The 14,979-nt window shown below is 34.9% G+C and overlaps 2 protein-coding genes across 2 annotated transcripts; one reads left to right on the top strand and one right to left on the bottom strand.

The window, feature by feature from the left end:
- Positions 1 to 83: 83 nt before the first annotated feature.
- On the top strand, positions 84 to 5,846 carry LOC128172375 (kelch-like protein 3). Its single transcript, XM_052838167.1, has 8 exons — positions 84 to 807; positions 1,413 to 2,337; positions 2,855 to 2,960; positions 3,938 to 4,112; positions 4,365 to 4,721; positions 5,004 to 5,169; positions 5,305 to 5,505; positions 5,662 to 5,846. The coding sequence occupies exons 1-8, from the start codon at positions 711 to 713 to the stop codon at positions 5,678 to 5,680; spliced, it is 2,046 nt and encodes a 681-aa protein (XP_052694127.1). The 5' UTR covers positions 84 to 710; the 3' UTR covers positions 5,681 to 5,846.
- A 2,972-nt stretch (positions 5,847 to 8,818) lies between these two features.
- On the bottom strand, positions 8,819 to 9,947 carry LOC128172077 (26S proteasome non-ATPase regulatory subunit 14). The gene has a single exon (XM_052837847.1). The coding sequence runs from the start codon at positions 9,906 to 9,908 to the stop codon at positions 8,973 to 8,975; it is 936 nt and encodes a 311-aa protein (XP_052693807.1). The 5' UTR covers positions 9,909 to 9,947; the 3' UTR covers positions 8,819 to 8,972.
- Between the last annotated feature and the right edge of the window lie 5,032 nt (positions 9,948 to 14,979).

The raw sequence follows: 14,979 nt of genomic DNA, 5'->3' as shown, positions 1-14,979 counted from the left end.
CTCTAAGTACTTCACTGTAATATTTTCAGTCATTTGAAACCCTTTTCCAGAAAACTAAAAATACAGAGCCACGTGGCCGTGGCGTTTGTAACCTGGTAACGTGTTATATACGTTAGTCATTTAAAACCTACCACGATGGGCAGTTAACAGAATTTCAACATCACATGTACATAAAAATTGATCTTCGCCCACAAGGGCTTGTGTAGAAACAAAAAAATATATACATATTAAAGTGGGTTAAAACATCGTTAAAGGTGGCCGTGGGTTATTTTTCGTCCGACACGTTTGGCCCTTCCCCACTGTTCCCTAATTTTCATCATTTATTTGAAGAAAAAAACTGATACTTTTATTTCAAAATTCATTCACATACCTGAATTCTTCCAGAGAACTTTTCTGTGAGATTGAAACCGCCTTTTTGCCAACTTGACATACGATCGACAACTCACGACTATCTAATCTGTCGCTGAGATGTCGACCGCGCACGCGCATCTTGTGTTATAAATAAGTTTCTGCGCGGGCAGATATCAAACTTCCTTAGTTACTGTGGAAGCTAGCTGCATATTTGCAACGATCTACAATCAGTGTATAGTAGCCTTTTGTCATCGTATAGAGCATCTTGTGTACTCAGCCTTTATTGTTTCATCAGTTTTGGAATTCTTTAATATCAAGCATCGAACTAGATTTTTCAATTTGAAGAGAATTCGAGAATTATGGAAAGTGCAGCCTTGAGTGGGCTGCATTTGCAGACTCCGTATGTTTATTCCTGGATTAATACGTTACCATCACGTAACAGCTCTCCACCAATGGGTAAGTCTCTTTTGTTATATTAATAACGAGATACGATAAAAAACTACAAAATGTGTTCTCAGATGTGATGAATATTTTAATGATAGTTCCTGCTTGGTGCATCCCTCTATGGTTTTTATTTCATTGTGTTTTGTTTTGATACCAATATTTTGTATGTATGTTACTGGTCAGGTATTTAAAAAATAAATTCACAAATCTCTGTGAATGAACAATACTTGTGTAAACCAAAACTTTGACAGCAACAATATAATAGTCAAAGGCTAATTATGACAAAAGTAGAAGCTTTCTTAGTTTGAATGTATCCACATTACATCTTGATGGTAGAGCCTCTCAAACAAGAAATACATAGGTCATATGGGGAGGGTAAATACCACAAGCATGTTCACTTGTTCAGCGGCAGCCGGCTGCTCATGAGGTTAATCACAATTCTGATAGCATCTTTAACTACATTAACTGCTGTTCTGTTGTTTAAAAAAAAGATGATAATTCTTTATATATTTTTTGTTTGAATTTTGCTTGTCAAGATTTTTTGAATGAGTAAACCCCCCCCCCCCCCCCAAAGTTGATTCTTTGGTTTCACTTGGCTTACCCTTGTCTAATTACAGAGAATAGAAACAGCAACAATTCTCCAACCTCACCGAGTGACACCACTTACAGTGAGCATAGTTCTCATGCGTCTTTAATTGAGGAGGCCAGTGCCTCTTCCTTGGAGGGCTCCCTAGCCCATGAAGTCTCTAGCCAGGGACCACGATCCACCATAGAATCTGGGGGTAGAAGCAGTGGGATGACTGGAACCATCTCCCATTATGAGAGAATTGGATCTTATGTACATGATATTTACAAGCAGAAGAAGATATGTGATGTCTCCTTTCAAGTGGAGGAGCTCCTGCTTCCAGTTCACAAAGTTGTACTGGCATCACAGAGTACACTTTTTAAGGAAGTTTTTGAAGCGAAGGAATTTTCCTCTGATCCTGTCACCCCAAAGATAATCAGGGTGAAGAATGTTGAACCTGCTGCCTTGGAAATCTTCATTAACTTCTTATATACAGGTCACATTGAGGTTAAAAATTCGAAATTTATACCTGACATCCTGAAGTTGTCGGAGATATTTGAAGTTGAAACACTTTCAAGGCGTTGCATTGACGGATTGAAAAATATTAGCAATGCAGATCTTCTTAATTTACTACCAGTAATGAGGAGAAACAAGAACATCCCAATGTGCAGAACTATCATGCAACTGCTGTGCAAAAACTTCATGACCTGGAGAAAAACCAAAGACTTCCTATGCTTGGATGTAGAGACTGTCTGCCTGATTCTCTCCGATGACGGTCTGAATGTGGAATCAGAAATGGAGGTTTTCTTGACAGCCGTGGATCTCCTTAAGCATATTGGAGCAGACTGTATCGAAAAGATAATGGGATGCGTCAGATTCCCATTGCTTACTGGAGAGCAGCTTTTCTCCTGTTTCAAAATCTGTCCTATGCTGAGGGACTACCACCAGGTGATAATGGACATCACCTTGGCAAATTGGTAAGGCCAAAATAAAATTATTGTTTGTATGAAATTGCCTCCCAATTCATTGAAATACCCCCTGCTGATAAAATTTTATTAGCAAACAGCAAAGAACTTTTTTTTATACAGAGATTTTTTTCAATTATATAAGGATGGCTAAATTATATACACTCACAACGAAATGTTACTAATGTCATTTTATTTAAGTCTGTAGACGGGAGGGGGGGGGGGGTTTGGTAGTGTATCCCCTGTATATTTCAGAGCTATTAAGATTATTAAGTGAAATAGACTATACAATCCTACAACATTGCAAGCATGAAAACTCCTGGATTTTTTTTTAGGGATAAATGTTAATTTGACTCTTGAACTTGATTGGATTAATATGTACTAGCTATCATATGATCATGCACATCTATTATAATTGTGAGCTTGCAAATACCATCTGCAATTTTATGAAATAGTTGCTGTCTTCATATTAATTATTTGTTAATTGTTTTGCATGTTTTGAATTCTGTCATTATATATATGTTTACAGGATTCAGACTTCCTTGTCTCTGGGTGGAGAAGACCCCCTGGATCTCCAAATTCCTACCCCTCGCAGCCACACCAACAGTGCTACTAGTGTAGCCAGCTATATCAGTGTGAGTTATACTATAGTTGGGTTTTCACAGGATAATTATCCTCTCTCCCCCTCCCACAAACAATTTTTTTTTTTGGGGGGGGGGGGGTATGTAGGAATCATCTTGTCTGTCTGTCCTTCTGTCTGTGCAAAATTCATGCCTGGTCCATATCTTTTTTTTTTTATGGAGAAATGTTGGATGTTCTTACTTCACACAAACATTGCTTATAACATGAGGGTGTGTAATGACCTTGACCCAAGGTCATTTGAGCAAGGTCAAGGTCAGAAAAGTGCCAAAATTTGTGTCCAGTCCATATCTTTTTTTTTATGGAGAAACGTTTGGGGTTCTTACTTCACACAAACATTGCATATAGCCTATTAAGGATGCGTCATGATCTTCACCCAGGGTCAGTTGGGCAAATTCAAGGTCATTGTTTAAATAATGCTTAATTCCTGTCTGGGCTTTATCTTGCAATGGAAAATGATTAGATGCTAAAATTTGACACAAAGATTGCTTGTGTTACCTGTATATGTCCGACTTGAGCTTTGGTCATTTGTGCTAGTTCAATGTCACTATAAGAAAAAAGAAGCATCCCTTATATTTTCAATAGAGAAATACTTCAGGTTCGATATTTTCTTAGCAGGAGGGATCATAATTTGTGAGTTTCCTCATAGTACCTCAAGGTTGTGTTGTAGTTGAGATTCAATTATCTTGAATTAATGAATTTGTTCATTTAAACTGTTTCTTGTATTGTTTATTAGCAATGTTTTTTTTCTGAAGACAAGTTCATACTGTATTTGTATTTGACATATATTCATCCATACAGGTATGTACCTCACTTCTTTATAAAACATTTGCATGCTTTATGGGTACTAAAATCCACTTTATCTCTTAACTGTAATCTAATCTTATCTCCTTTTTTAACTGACTCCCTATAACTCTTCTTTCTTCTCATCTTTATCTTTTCCTTCCTTCCTTTCCCCTTCCTGCTTTTCCAGAATCATTCTAGCACTGAGCAATATGATGAACAGGAGGACCCTGATGTTGAGGTTGAAATATGTCGCATGTCAGAGGACATGGCTCGAGATTTCAACACGCACGCCTACTTGCACAGCGCAAGCTCCTCAACCATTTCCAAATTTCCCCTCACTGAACAATACAGCAATTCCAAATGTAACCAATATTGCAGATCTGCATTTCTAATATTTAAGCAAATATACACTATTTATGGTCTGTCTTAATTTGGTCTAATGTTTTCAGGAAATGAATATTATGCTTTCTTTGTTGTTTTATTAGTTACATATTAAGAAGTATGTTGTAATTATCACCATATACTGAGTCAAGTGCATGTTAAATGACCTTATTCATCCATATATACCGGTACATCACAATGTCTAACAAAACATCTTCTCTCTTTTTTATAAGTGGCTGGAGACTGCAGTATGTTGGGTGATTTTGAAGAGCATCAAAGAATCCAAAGGGAGATGCTTGCTGAAGAAAAGTGGAACATTTCTCCAGATCGTCATGCTAAGGAGGTGCAAAGCAAACAAGGGCAAGACAGGCGCATTCTCCAAAGCTTGGATATAGGAATGGGAGAGAGATTTGGCCGAATCCACAAAGAGAAGAAGAGGGACCCAAGCAAGTCTACTCGTAAGAAAAAGAAAAGGGAGGTGGAAAAGAGAGATTGGGAGCAGACCAATCAGGAGGGAAAACTCTCGGACGAGAGTGACCAGCTGCGGAAAAAGGCCATGGTGTGGGGAGGCACCCAGTGGTTCTTGATTGGTAAGTGTTTACAGAGAGGGAAATATAAAGTCACTAAAATCCCTACTTTTTATTTCAATTTTAGATGTGTGCTTTATTGAATTTCATTTTGACTCTTTATTATGATGATTATAGTGAAGTATATCAATGTAACTGACCAGTCTGATCAAATGTTAATCTGTTTTAATCCATTGTCATCTTTTAATCTAAATTATACAATATGTATCTGATTATCATCAATCCTGATTCCAAAATGTCAACAATCATTGTCAAACCTGCTACGTTTTTCATTTACCTGTAAAGGTGGACCTGGGCATGATGGAAGCCCCTCCAAGAAAGTCAAGGCATACAGCTATGAAACCAAGCAATGGACCTCCCTCGCTCCTATGAATGTTGCTCGTATGGACCACACACTATGCCTCCTGGACGGAATGATATATGCTATTGGAGGCATTGGTAAAAGGGGCCGGTAAGTGCGGATGGCATATTGTTTTTGTCTGTACATTGATGTAGTTAAACAGTTTTGTTGAACAAAACATGAATGCATGTAAATGCAATATTTATGTGTACGTTCTGTATGTTATACTGAAGTTTAATTTTCCAGGGTTCTAACCAGGGTTGAATGTTACAACCCGAAAACCAACTGCTGGTTCTATGTGAAGTCCTTGCCAGAGCCAAGGACTGGAGCCTCGGCCACTACAGAGAATGGCCGCATTCACTTGTCTGGGGGGTACGGAACTCTCAATGATGGCCAAGTATCAGACTTCATGGATACCATGGAAATCTACAATGTGGATACTAACAAGTAATGCTTACAGATGTTTTTGTTGTCACATGTTAACACAATTATCTGTAAATTTGTCCCAAAACTTTTCCTTTATTAATTAATAGTCAATGTCTATGTTTGAATAATTTTAGTCAAATTATTAAAGTAATTAATATATTCATTTCTCCTTTTCAGGTGGACCACTGGATTCTAAAGCATAGATCATGGATTTATTTAACTGAATTTTTATGTAAAGTTTTGTGAAAAATTTTAAAGTTTTGTGCTTTTTATTGTGTATTAAAATGTTGTGTTTAAATGGATAACTTGCAAGCACTGCAATTAAGGCTAATATTTGTAATGAATTTTTTGTAATAAATTTTATGCATTGCATATTGCTTTAAGCTTGCTTATTGGTATAATATGTTTTCAGAAGATGTATATTTGTATATAGTGAACCACTTTCCCAATACATGTAATGGACTAAGTATTACTATTAATTTGGCATGTATTTGACCGGAAATAATTTGTTTTAAAAAATAGATATACCTGGTGGAATTCCAGGCACTGAGTTTACAATTGTATCTATATTGATAGAGAAACTAGTATCAAAATATAAACATGATATATGACTGTTTATATGGTAAATTGATATTCCTGCTCCTAATTTATACCAATATTTCAAGAAAATCCAATGCAGCGCCATGTGTAAATTAAACATAGTGTAAAGTGCACTTGAAAAGTTCAACAAATTACGCATCAGATCTTCCTTCAATTTATAGATATTACATTGTTGGCCATAAACTATCAGCGATTGGAAATTCCAATGATATTTCAGCTTTAGTTAAAAATTTAAATATTTTCTTTTACCGATACATGTATTTTCATATAGAGCTTCTTCTTTAGGAGAATGATACAGTCTATAAATGGCCACAACATTCGAGCCGTCTTAATTTCAGATGTGTTTATACTTACCGGTATGTCTTTGTAAAAGTATCCTGAACTGAAAAAGTAAGCTTTCGATTACACAATTTAAAAAAACTTACTTGTAAATCCGCTCCTCTTCGATACGCGCTCCTCTTCGATACGCTTTAAAAGTACAGCATATCTTAGAGGAGCGAATTTACTAGTCTAATTCTATTTAGATTGTATAGGGTATCGTAGAGGAGCGGATTTACTAGTCTAATTCTATTTAGATTATATAGGGTATCGTATCGGAGCAGATTTACTGTGGAATCATTTAATTTCGTGGGGGCCAATTTTCGTGGATTATGGGTTTTTTTGCTTGTTCGTGGGGATCTAATTTTGTGGATGAGTCAGTTTTCAGTTTCAGTGGGTAAACCAAACCTTTTATAAATATTTTTCGTTGAGGATGGTAATTTGTGGGAAAGGGCTACCCACGAATAGCACGAAAATTGAGCCACCACGAATTCTAATGATTCCACAGTACTAGTCTAACTCTAATTAGATTGTAGATTTCATTTACTTATTATTCTTGTAATGCTTCTAATGAAAGGAATAATATTTCAGCTTATATTTAAAATACCGGTTCATGTATACAACTTCAGGAAATTGATCCAGCAACTTCAAAATCAATACTTATTTCTAGTTGCAAGTTTTTGTCTTTTTATTTTGCAACATGGGGCTAAACTTCGGGGCTCTTTGAAAATACCGGTACATTAATTTTAAAAAAAAGTTATTGACCATGTTAAGCCCAAAACACTTAAACGTAGAAGTATAAAATAGAACTGTCTTACTGAACATACTTTATTCCACACTTGTCTAGTTTTAAGTAGTTCAAGTATCCAAATCATGAAACACATGGCTTAGTGGTCATAGGTGTTCAAGTTAAAAAAAAAAGAAGGTGACTGGTTCAATCCCCAATGAGGTTTTAAAGTAAATATTCAAATCTGTATTTTGTCAATTTAAAGTCATGAATTTTCCAACTGCCACTCACACCTAAAACATGTTTAATTTAAAAGATTATTTTTCTCATTTTATGTTGATTAGTTGTTTAAGAAATAAAGTACGAGTTTTCGTGAATGTTGCAGAATAACCTCCGAGGTCGAGAAATGTTGTTTTAAAATATAATTTTTAAATTATATTTCAAACAACATTTCGAGACCGAGGAGGTTATCCTGCAACATTCACGATAACAAGAACTTTATTTCTATTCTACTAACAGCCCAGTATTTCTACAGTATTTCTCCTATAGAGAGACGATCTAGGTCATTTTGACGGCTGTTCCGTGTAACCCCAACGGTTTTGTTAGTAATGTTAACATGTGTATCGATCAAAGGAATCACATGCAGACGACAGAATTTTTCTTTGGATTTTTAATACTCTTCACTTATTTATAAAATATCTTTGACTCATGTTCCTAATATTTTAAGGGCAATTTAATACGATTATTACTACTACACGTGATATATTTTATGTAAAAACACGCAGTGAAAATGTGGTAGGGAGGTCCTAGGAACAGCCGCATTGATCTCTTAAAAATAAACATTTGAAGCAATACACATCGTTTTGACTGGAACTAACACGTGAAATTGACATGATTTTAAAAAAAATTACGGTTTGAAGTTGTACTTTCATGATCAGTGCGAGACAAATAGGTATTTCTGATCTGATAATTTACTGATGACGTTCGTGGTATATTGGAGAATAATGTCCGCGGCATCTCTTTGATCTCGGCAATAACTGTGGTAGAATTTAAGATAATTGCCTCTTCAAGCTCGATATTCGAATAAGTTGAGAGGGGGCACAAGGGTAAAAAGATATTATCATCAACATTTTTCCCCAATTGATATTTGAAGGTTTCCATTTTCCAATCATGAATGTTTTACACAGCTGCCAAAAGATCTCAGAAATGTTTGACCAGTTTGTTGAAACTGATGTAACAGATGTTTCATCTATATAATGTAACATTTTTACAGTGTTTTTTCCCACAATTTGGGACTGGGGACCTTTCAAATGGGAAAAATAGCGACAAAATAGGAAAACTGGGAAAATTCGTTTCTATTTATTATACGTAATGAAATATGATTTCTATCATTAATTAAAATATAAATCAAAGCACAATGCTTCTTTTTCTACAGTTCTTAAAATTATTTACCATTCTGTTCAGTCTTTCTTGAAAATTTTGACAACTTGTACACAGATTTTTTTTTGGTAAATTACATTTCGGAATTTTGAGTCCGAAATTGGGAAAATATCAGGAAATTTCCAATTGGGACTGGGGCCGAATTAAGACCCAAAATCAGGACCCCCAAAAAACACTGTAAATCTTTAATCTGCTACGTCTTTTTTCACCCAAACTTGTAGGTTAAATAAATTTACACATTTCTACTTAAATACAGCATGACTATATCCTTTTGACGTAATGAATTCATATTTATTTACATACATGTATACATTTTAAGTTGTCATGTGAAAAAAAATCTAATAATTAAGTTCACATGTAATCCAGATTCACTAAGATTCATGAATAATAATTCCTAAAGGGGTCACTTGAAAACAACGGTATGCAGCATTGCACCCAAGCACTGAACAATATTTGTGGTCATTAGTACATCCACATGTTCCTCAAGATGACGTTTCGGATCCATTTTCCCGACATTTTTTATAGCTAACTGTTCCTTTGTCATGGTTTCCTCTTCTTCCAAAGCCTTGTGGTAGTTCTTGGCTAGTTCAAGCATTTCTTTCACTGTATTTTCATTGTTGGTACAATGTGTATTGTAATCGTCCAATGTTAATCCGTCCACCCAGCTCTTCTTATGGAGATTCAACAGCATCTTCTGTTCCAGTTCGTTTTTTCGGTAATTGATTGCGATGGAGTAGTAATGTCTATTTAATCCATGAATTAAGGCCTGTATGGACGGTTTCTGCAGATGTCCAAGGTTTGACGTTGTCTGTCTTGGTTCCTGTCCCAGAACCATCATGTTTGGATTTATGAGACGAAACGCATCAATGACAACTTTTCCTTTGACACTCTGGATTGGGTCAACGACAACAGCAACAGCCCTCTCTGACAACGCCTCAAAGCTTTGTTGGGTGTTAATATCCACCCCAGATAGCCAACATCCAAAGCCGGGGTGAGAGTGGTACCAACCCACCACCATTTCTGGTCTGCCAGTCTGTTTCAGCATGTCCAACATCTTTGCTTGGAATACTGGATCCACAGCTTCCACACTTACTCCTGTTCCCGACTGCGGCATAGCAAACACGTCAATTACCCGAACAGTGTAATCATCGACAAATTCGCCCAACATCAGACCCATGACTTCCATAGGCACACCGGCTCGGCCATGTTTGAGCATCTTCAACAAGGCGAGGGATGATATGTAGACTTGTTCTGCTGTATCAACTGTAGGAGCATCTGTTGGTGGAGCACCCTGGCCTAAACCTGGCATACCACCGCTCAAACGTAATAATCTATCCATTTTCAGAGATTTTTTCCTTTCTCATTCGTTGCCGGAAATCACAGAATATGAACAACAGTAAGAACGATAACGGACAAATGTAAAAAATTCCGGAAAACAATACATCATCGAAGAATGAAGTTTCATAATAAAACTTGCTGCTTACATCGAATACTGAATTGAAATTGATGAAAATGTCAAAGTTATCTTATAATAACAAAAAGTGCGATGAATCGGAGCGGGGGGGGGGGGGGGGGGCTAGGGTGGTCACTGCATCCCTATGATCATAGGGTTTGGCACTAACTTTTTTACCTTGGTGGACCGCATGTCCGCTGGTCAAGAATTTTTGTTGGACCTACGCAAATTCTGGTTGACCTTCATTAATGTTGGAATTTTTGTTGAATAAATTTAATTTTAAACGTACATCTTCTACTTTACTAAATTTATTTCATTTTCCTACATCATTATTTACACTAGCATAACATTTATATTAACAATAAGGTCACACAATTTTGTCTGCAGATTTCACCACTTCTCCCTAACAGAAAAATATGTATAAAGAAGTTTGAGAATTTAATCACAGAGACATCATTTATTTTCATAGGCGTCGGAACGGGGGGGGGGGGGGGGGGGGGGGGGGGGGGCTGGGGCTAAGCCCCCCCCCCCCTCACTTTTTTGCAAACTTTGACCTAACCTTTAGGCACAAAGCATAATAGAGGGTTCAGCCCCCCCCCCCCCCCCCCCCACTTTTTCTCGAAGCAATTGATCTGAAAATTGATCTGAAATTGACTTTGAAAAGATTGAAATAATAAGAAGTTGGAGTTTTAGGTGTACTAGCCCCCCACGGATTAGGATTTTCATGGTTCTGGGAATTAGGTTTGGTCAAGATTTCTGAGGATAAGTCTAGCCCCCCCTTTCAATTTGCTTCCGACGCCACTGATTTTATTAAGATAACAATGATATATATTTATATACAAAGTCAAAACTTAATCTTAAAATAATGTTGATTATCTTCGGACATACTTTACTTAAAATACATGTAAATTGGATTAGAAGCATGTCCCCAACATCATATAAAAAATCAAACAATTTCTGAAAAAATCAAACAGAGGTTATGTGATTTGTGAAATTTGATTTATATAATCATGATAATGTGAGGAAATATCTTGTCGTATGTAAAACGATTTTATCAACGGTAACATAAAACTTACTCCATAGCCGTACATCCCGAGTTCGAATCCCGCGGGGGCTTTTGTTCTTACTTAAAGAACTGAATATTTTAGATATTCATTTTTTATCCCCAAACTGCAAAATTTTCGCTTATTTAACACTTGTACAGTTTATTTATCATAGTATCTTTCATTTTAAAATAATTTACTATTAACTTGGGTGACTTTTTTCCAGTTGTGTTATTCCACTTTATTTACATTTTCCAGTGTCTTTGCCTTTGATAACACTACGTATCGATTTTGTACTATATAACACATAACTTCAAATGAAGCCAAATAGAGGCGCCAGCGGGGTTTATTTATTTATATTTCAATATTTAATCGTACGATGGTTTAAAATTATATTTTTTCAGTTCAGTTCTTTATTAACTTTAAGCTATACAGCTCATCAGTACAATAAATATAAACAATATACACGTACAGGTAGGTTAACAGGAGAATGTGGCAGAAGTGTACATATTATGATATCAATATTTAATTTGCATTAAGTAAGTCTTTTCTTAATTTCAAACCAAAGTGAATAAATTTGCACAGATTACATAGTTCCTTTACATTTTCAACATTAAAAAGTTGCAGAAGTTTACACATTGAAGGTTTTTTCCAGTAATAAGGCTTAATGTATTTTTTGCGATAGCCTTCGTATATGGGGCAAATTAAAATGAAATGAAATTCATCTTCAATAGAATTTGAACATAAAAAACAGTTTCTATTGTGTCTTTCAATATTATAAAATCGACCTGTTTCTATCGACAATTGATGTGAAGACAACCTGAATCTGGAAATACACTTTTGATATTTGTTTGGAATAGGTTTCCTTAAATAAAATTGTAAATGATGGGTTGCATTTTTATACAACCCTTTTATAACACGTAGAAGTTTTCCTTGGATACCAATTTTTGACAATTTCATCCAAAGTTTAGACCTATCAACAGAGTCAAATGCTTTTTTGAAATCAATAAAGGCACAGTACAGTTTTTTATTATTAGCCAACGATGAAGTAATTAAAGTATGTAGAGCAAAGATTGCATCACTTGTACCACATTTGGATTTAAAACCAAATTGTGCATCAGTAATGACATTATTTTCATCTGACCATGTTATAAGTCTGTTGTTCAATACGGAAGTAAAAAGTTTACACATGTTGCTAACAAGGTCACATACCACTATTTTTACCCCGTGCTCATTGATCGCAAGTAGTTCCATTCTAAAAATGTATGTATTATTTCAAAAATTCCTAGGGGTACTAAATGGTCGAATTTGGTTCCTTTTATGGCATGGATGGAAAGAAGAAGGTTTGAAAAAAAATACAGACAGGAAAAAGTTTTGAAAAATTATCTTTACAGGCGCAATAGAAAGGGTGTGAGGAGGCCAATGTTTACACACATTCCAAAGTGAAAGTGAATTTTTCATGGTAGGGGTTATTTTAGGGGCCATATCTCAGTCCCCTCTCGATTGATTTTCCTGCAGTTTGGATATGTTGTTGGACTAGTGTCATTCTATTGGTATGCTGTATTTGAACTCATTTGAGCCGGTGGAATTTTTTATATGATTTATTTTTGTATAAAGGAATAAGAGGGAAAAATAATTGTGGTCTGTGTCCACAAGGCTGATTCCTCTATAATTATTAGGATCAGATTTATCTCCCTTTTAAAAATAGGCACAATATTTAAATAGAAGAAGACCATGATTCAGGAAAGAACCCTGTTTGTAGTATTTACCTTTTTTTAATTTCTTAATAACTACTTTAATTTCTTCAACATCAATATCCTTATCTAGTTCTTCAAAAATACAATCTTCAGCATCATTGGAGATATCATAATCAATAGCAACATTGCTTTGTGAAATTAATTTAAAATGATAAAAAAACTCACTTAGTTGCACATTCGATTTAAAATTAGATTTTCGTTTAAATTTTGCAAAAAATTGCTTAGGATTATTTTTCTTAAGAATTTCTAGTCTTTGACCTTCATGCAATGAATACTGTCTTTTGCATTTAGCTTCACAAAGCTTAATATATGTGCGCTTTTTGCATATCAATACTTGATGATGGACAACACTTTTACAAGAATTGAATTTACGTAATGCAACAATATACTCTTTATACAGTGATTTTAATTTACAATCGAACCATGGTTTATCACTTGTAGATAAATATAATTCATGTACGTTATCTTGCTTTGATTGATTTTTTCTAGTGCTACAATCACTGGTGTCAAATTTCTTGATTTCAAAAAATGGATCTACAATTTCATGAAAAACTTCATTAAATTTGTTAATACGAGAATCCATGTCAGTTTGAGATGAGATATCTTCAATATTAATACAATCATTCAATCTGTGTTGATTTTGGATAATAGATTCTGTGCACGGTCCGAGGTGTTCCACTTTATATATATATATATAAATATAAGTAATAAGGAATCATTCTTTGAATATTATGAGGTGATAATTTCGGTCGGGGCGTGATCAAATCTATCATAAAGCCCTTCGGGCTTTATTGAAATTGATCACGCCCCGACCAAAATTATCACCTCATAATACTCAAAGAATGATTCCTTATTCCTTATTTAAGTGTAATCAACCATGGATGAAGATAGACGTTTTATTTTATTGGGGGGGGGGGGGGGACGTTTCTTTTAGAATATAAGCTACATGTATAGCGTTGTTGAAGAAGTCAGTTTCTAAATATCTCAGTTTATTATGTTATTTTGATGGTGTGCTACAGAAATCTGGAAACATTTAAAAAATATACAGCAATACATGATCATTTGTAAATAATAACTTTTAGAAATCTTTTATTGTTAATCTATACTTGCCAAAACACTTTAATGTTGCTCTATAGTCATGTACAATTATATGAAATTATCTTGGCCAACATTTGGATTTTTACAAGGGGACAATTTCCAATTTCAAGTGTTGCATATGTATACACTCATTCGCATGTAATATTCAGATTATGTTGAATTAATTTAAAAAATGGGTTCAATAGACGTATAAAAAAAAATAATTGTAAACAAAAACTTATCCGCGCACACGCACATGCAGGAGCTGCAGTTGCTCTGTATGCTGACATCAATCTGATTAAAATCAGATCTTTGATCCGCTCCGACAAATTCTGATGTCGCTACACAAAGCGACTATCAGAATTTTGGAGCGTTACAAAGATCTGATTTTAATCAGATTGTGCTGTCATATGTTTTAAATTGCGCGTTCGTAATGACATGATCATGCACTGAAAATCTTCGGTTAGTAACCGTGTTTGCATCCTATATCATTGTCAAAGTTTCCTTTTGATGTTGATGAAAGCAACTGCGATTATGGAGTTATGAACACAACTGGTGGTTGTAAACTATAAGAGTGCTTCATATCGTATGATGACGCCAAAGTGAAACAAGAAATTTGACAACACTCATTTTCTTATATATAAATATATATATATATATATATATATATATATATATATATATATATATATATATATATATATATATATATATATATATATATATATATATATATATATATATATATATAAAGTAATTTTTCATCAATGAAACTGAAAGTATACAGGTAGGTACATTGGTACCCTAAATCCACGCATTGCTTTGTTGGTCATCAATCTGTTTTATCCGGTTTACTTAATTTTAATATAATGGATGGCCTAAGGCGTTTATTTAGCTGGTTGACTTATGTTTGACCGAGACTTATCGGCATTAAACAGTCAAGGAACACATTTAATGAATAAATCTGAAACTGGTCAGGATGAATTGTTGTTAAGTTCACGATAAAATCAGAAGATGAGAGATTGACATTTGGGACTTTATTTATTCATTTATTCAGGTCTTCCGTCTCCCACGAAATAT

This window comes from Crassostrea angulata, chromosome 2 (genome assembly GCF_025612915.1).
Source record: "Crassostrea angulata isolate pt1a10 chromosome 2, ASM2561291v2, whole genome shotgun sequence".
NCBI lineage: Eukaryota > Metazoa > Mollusca > Bivalvia > Ostreida > Ostreidae > Magallana > Magallana angulata.
Note: the sequence above shows the minus strand (reverse complement) of the source record. Positions and strands in the feature narration are given on the sequence as shown.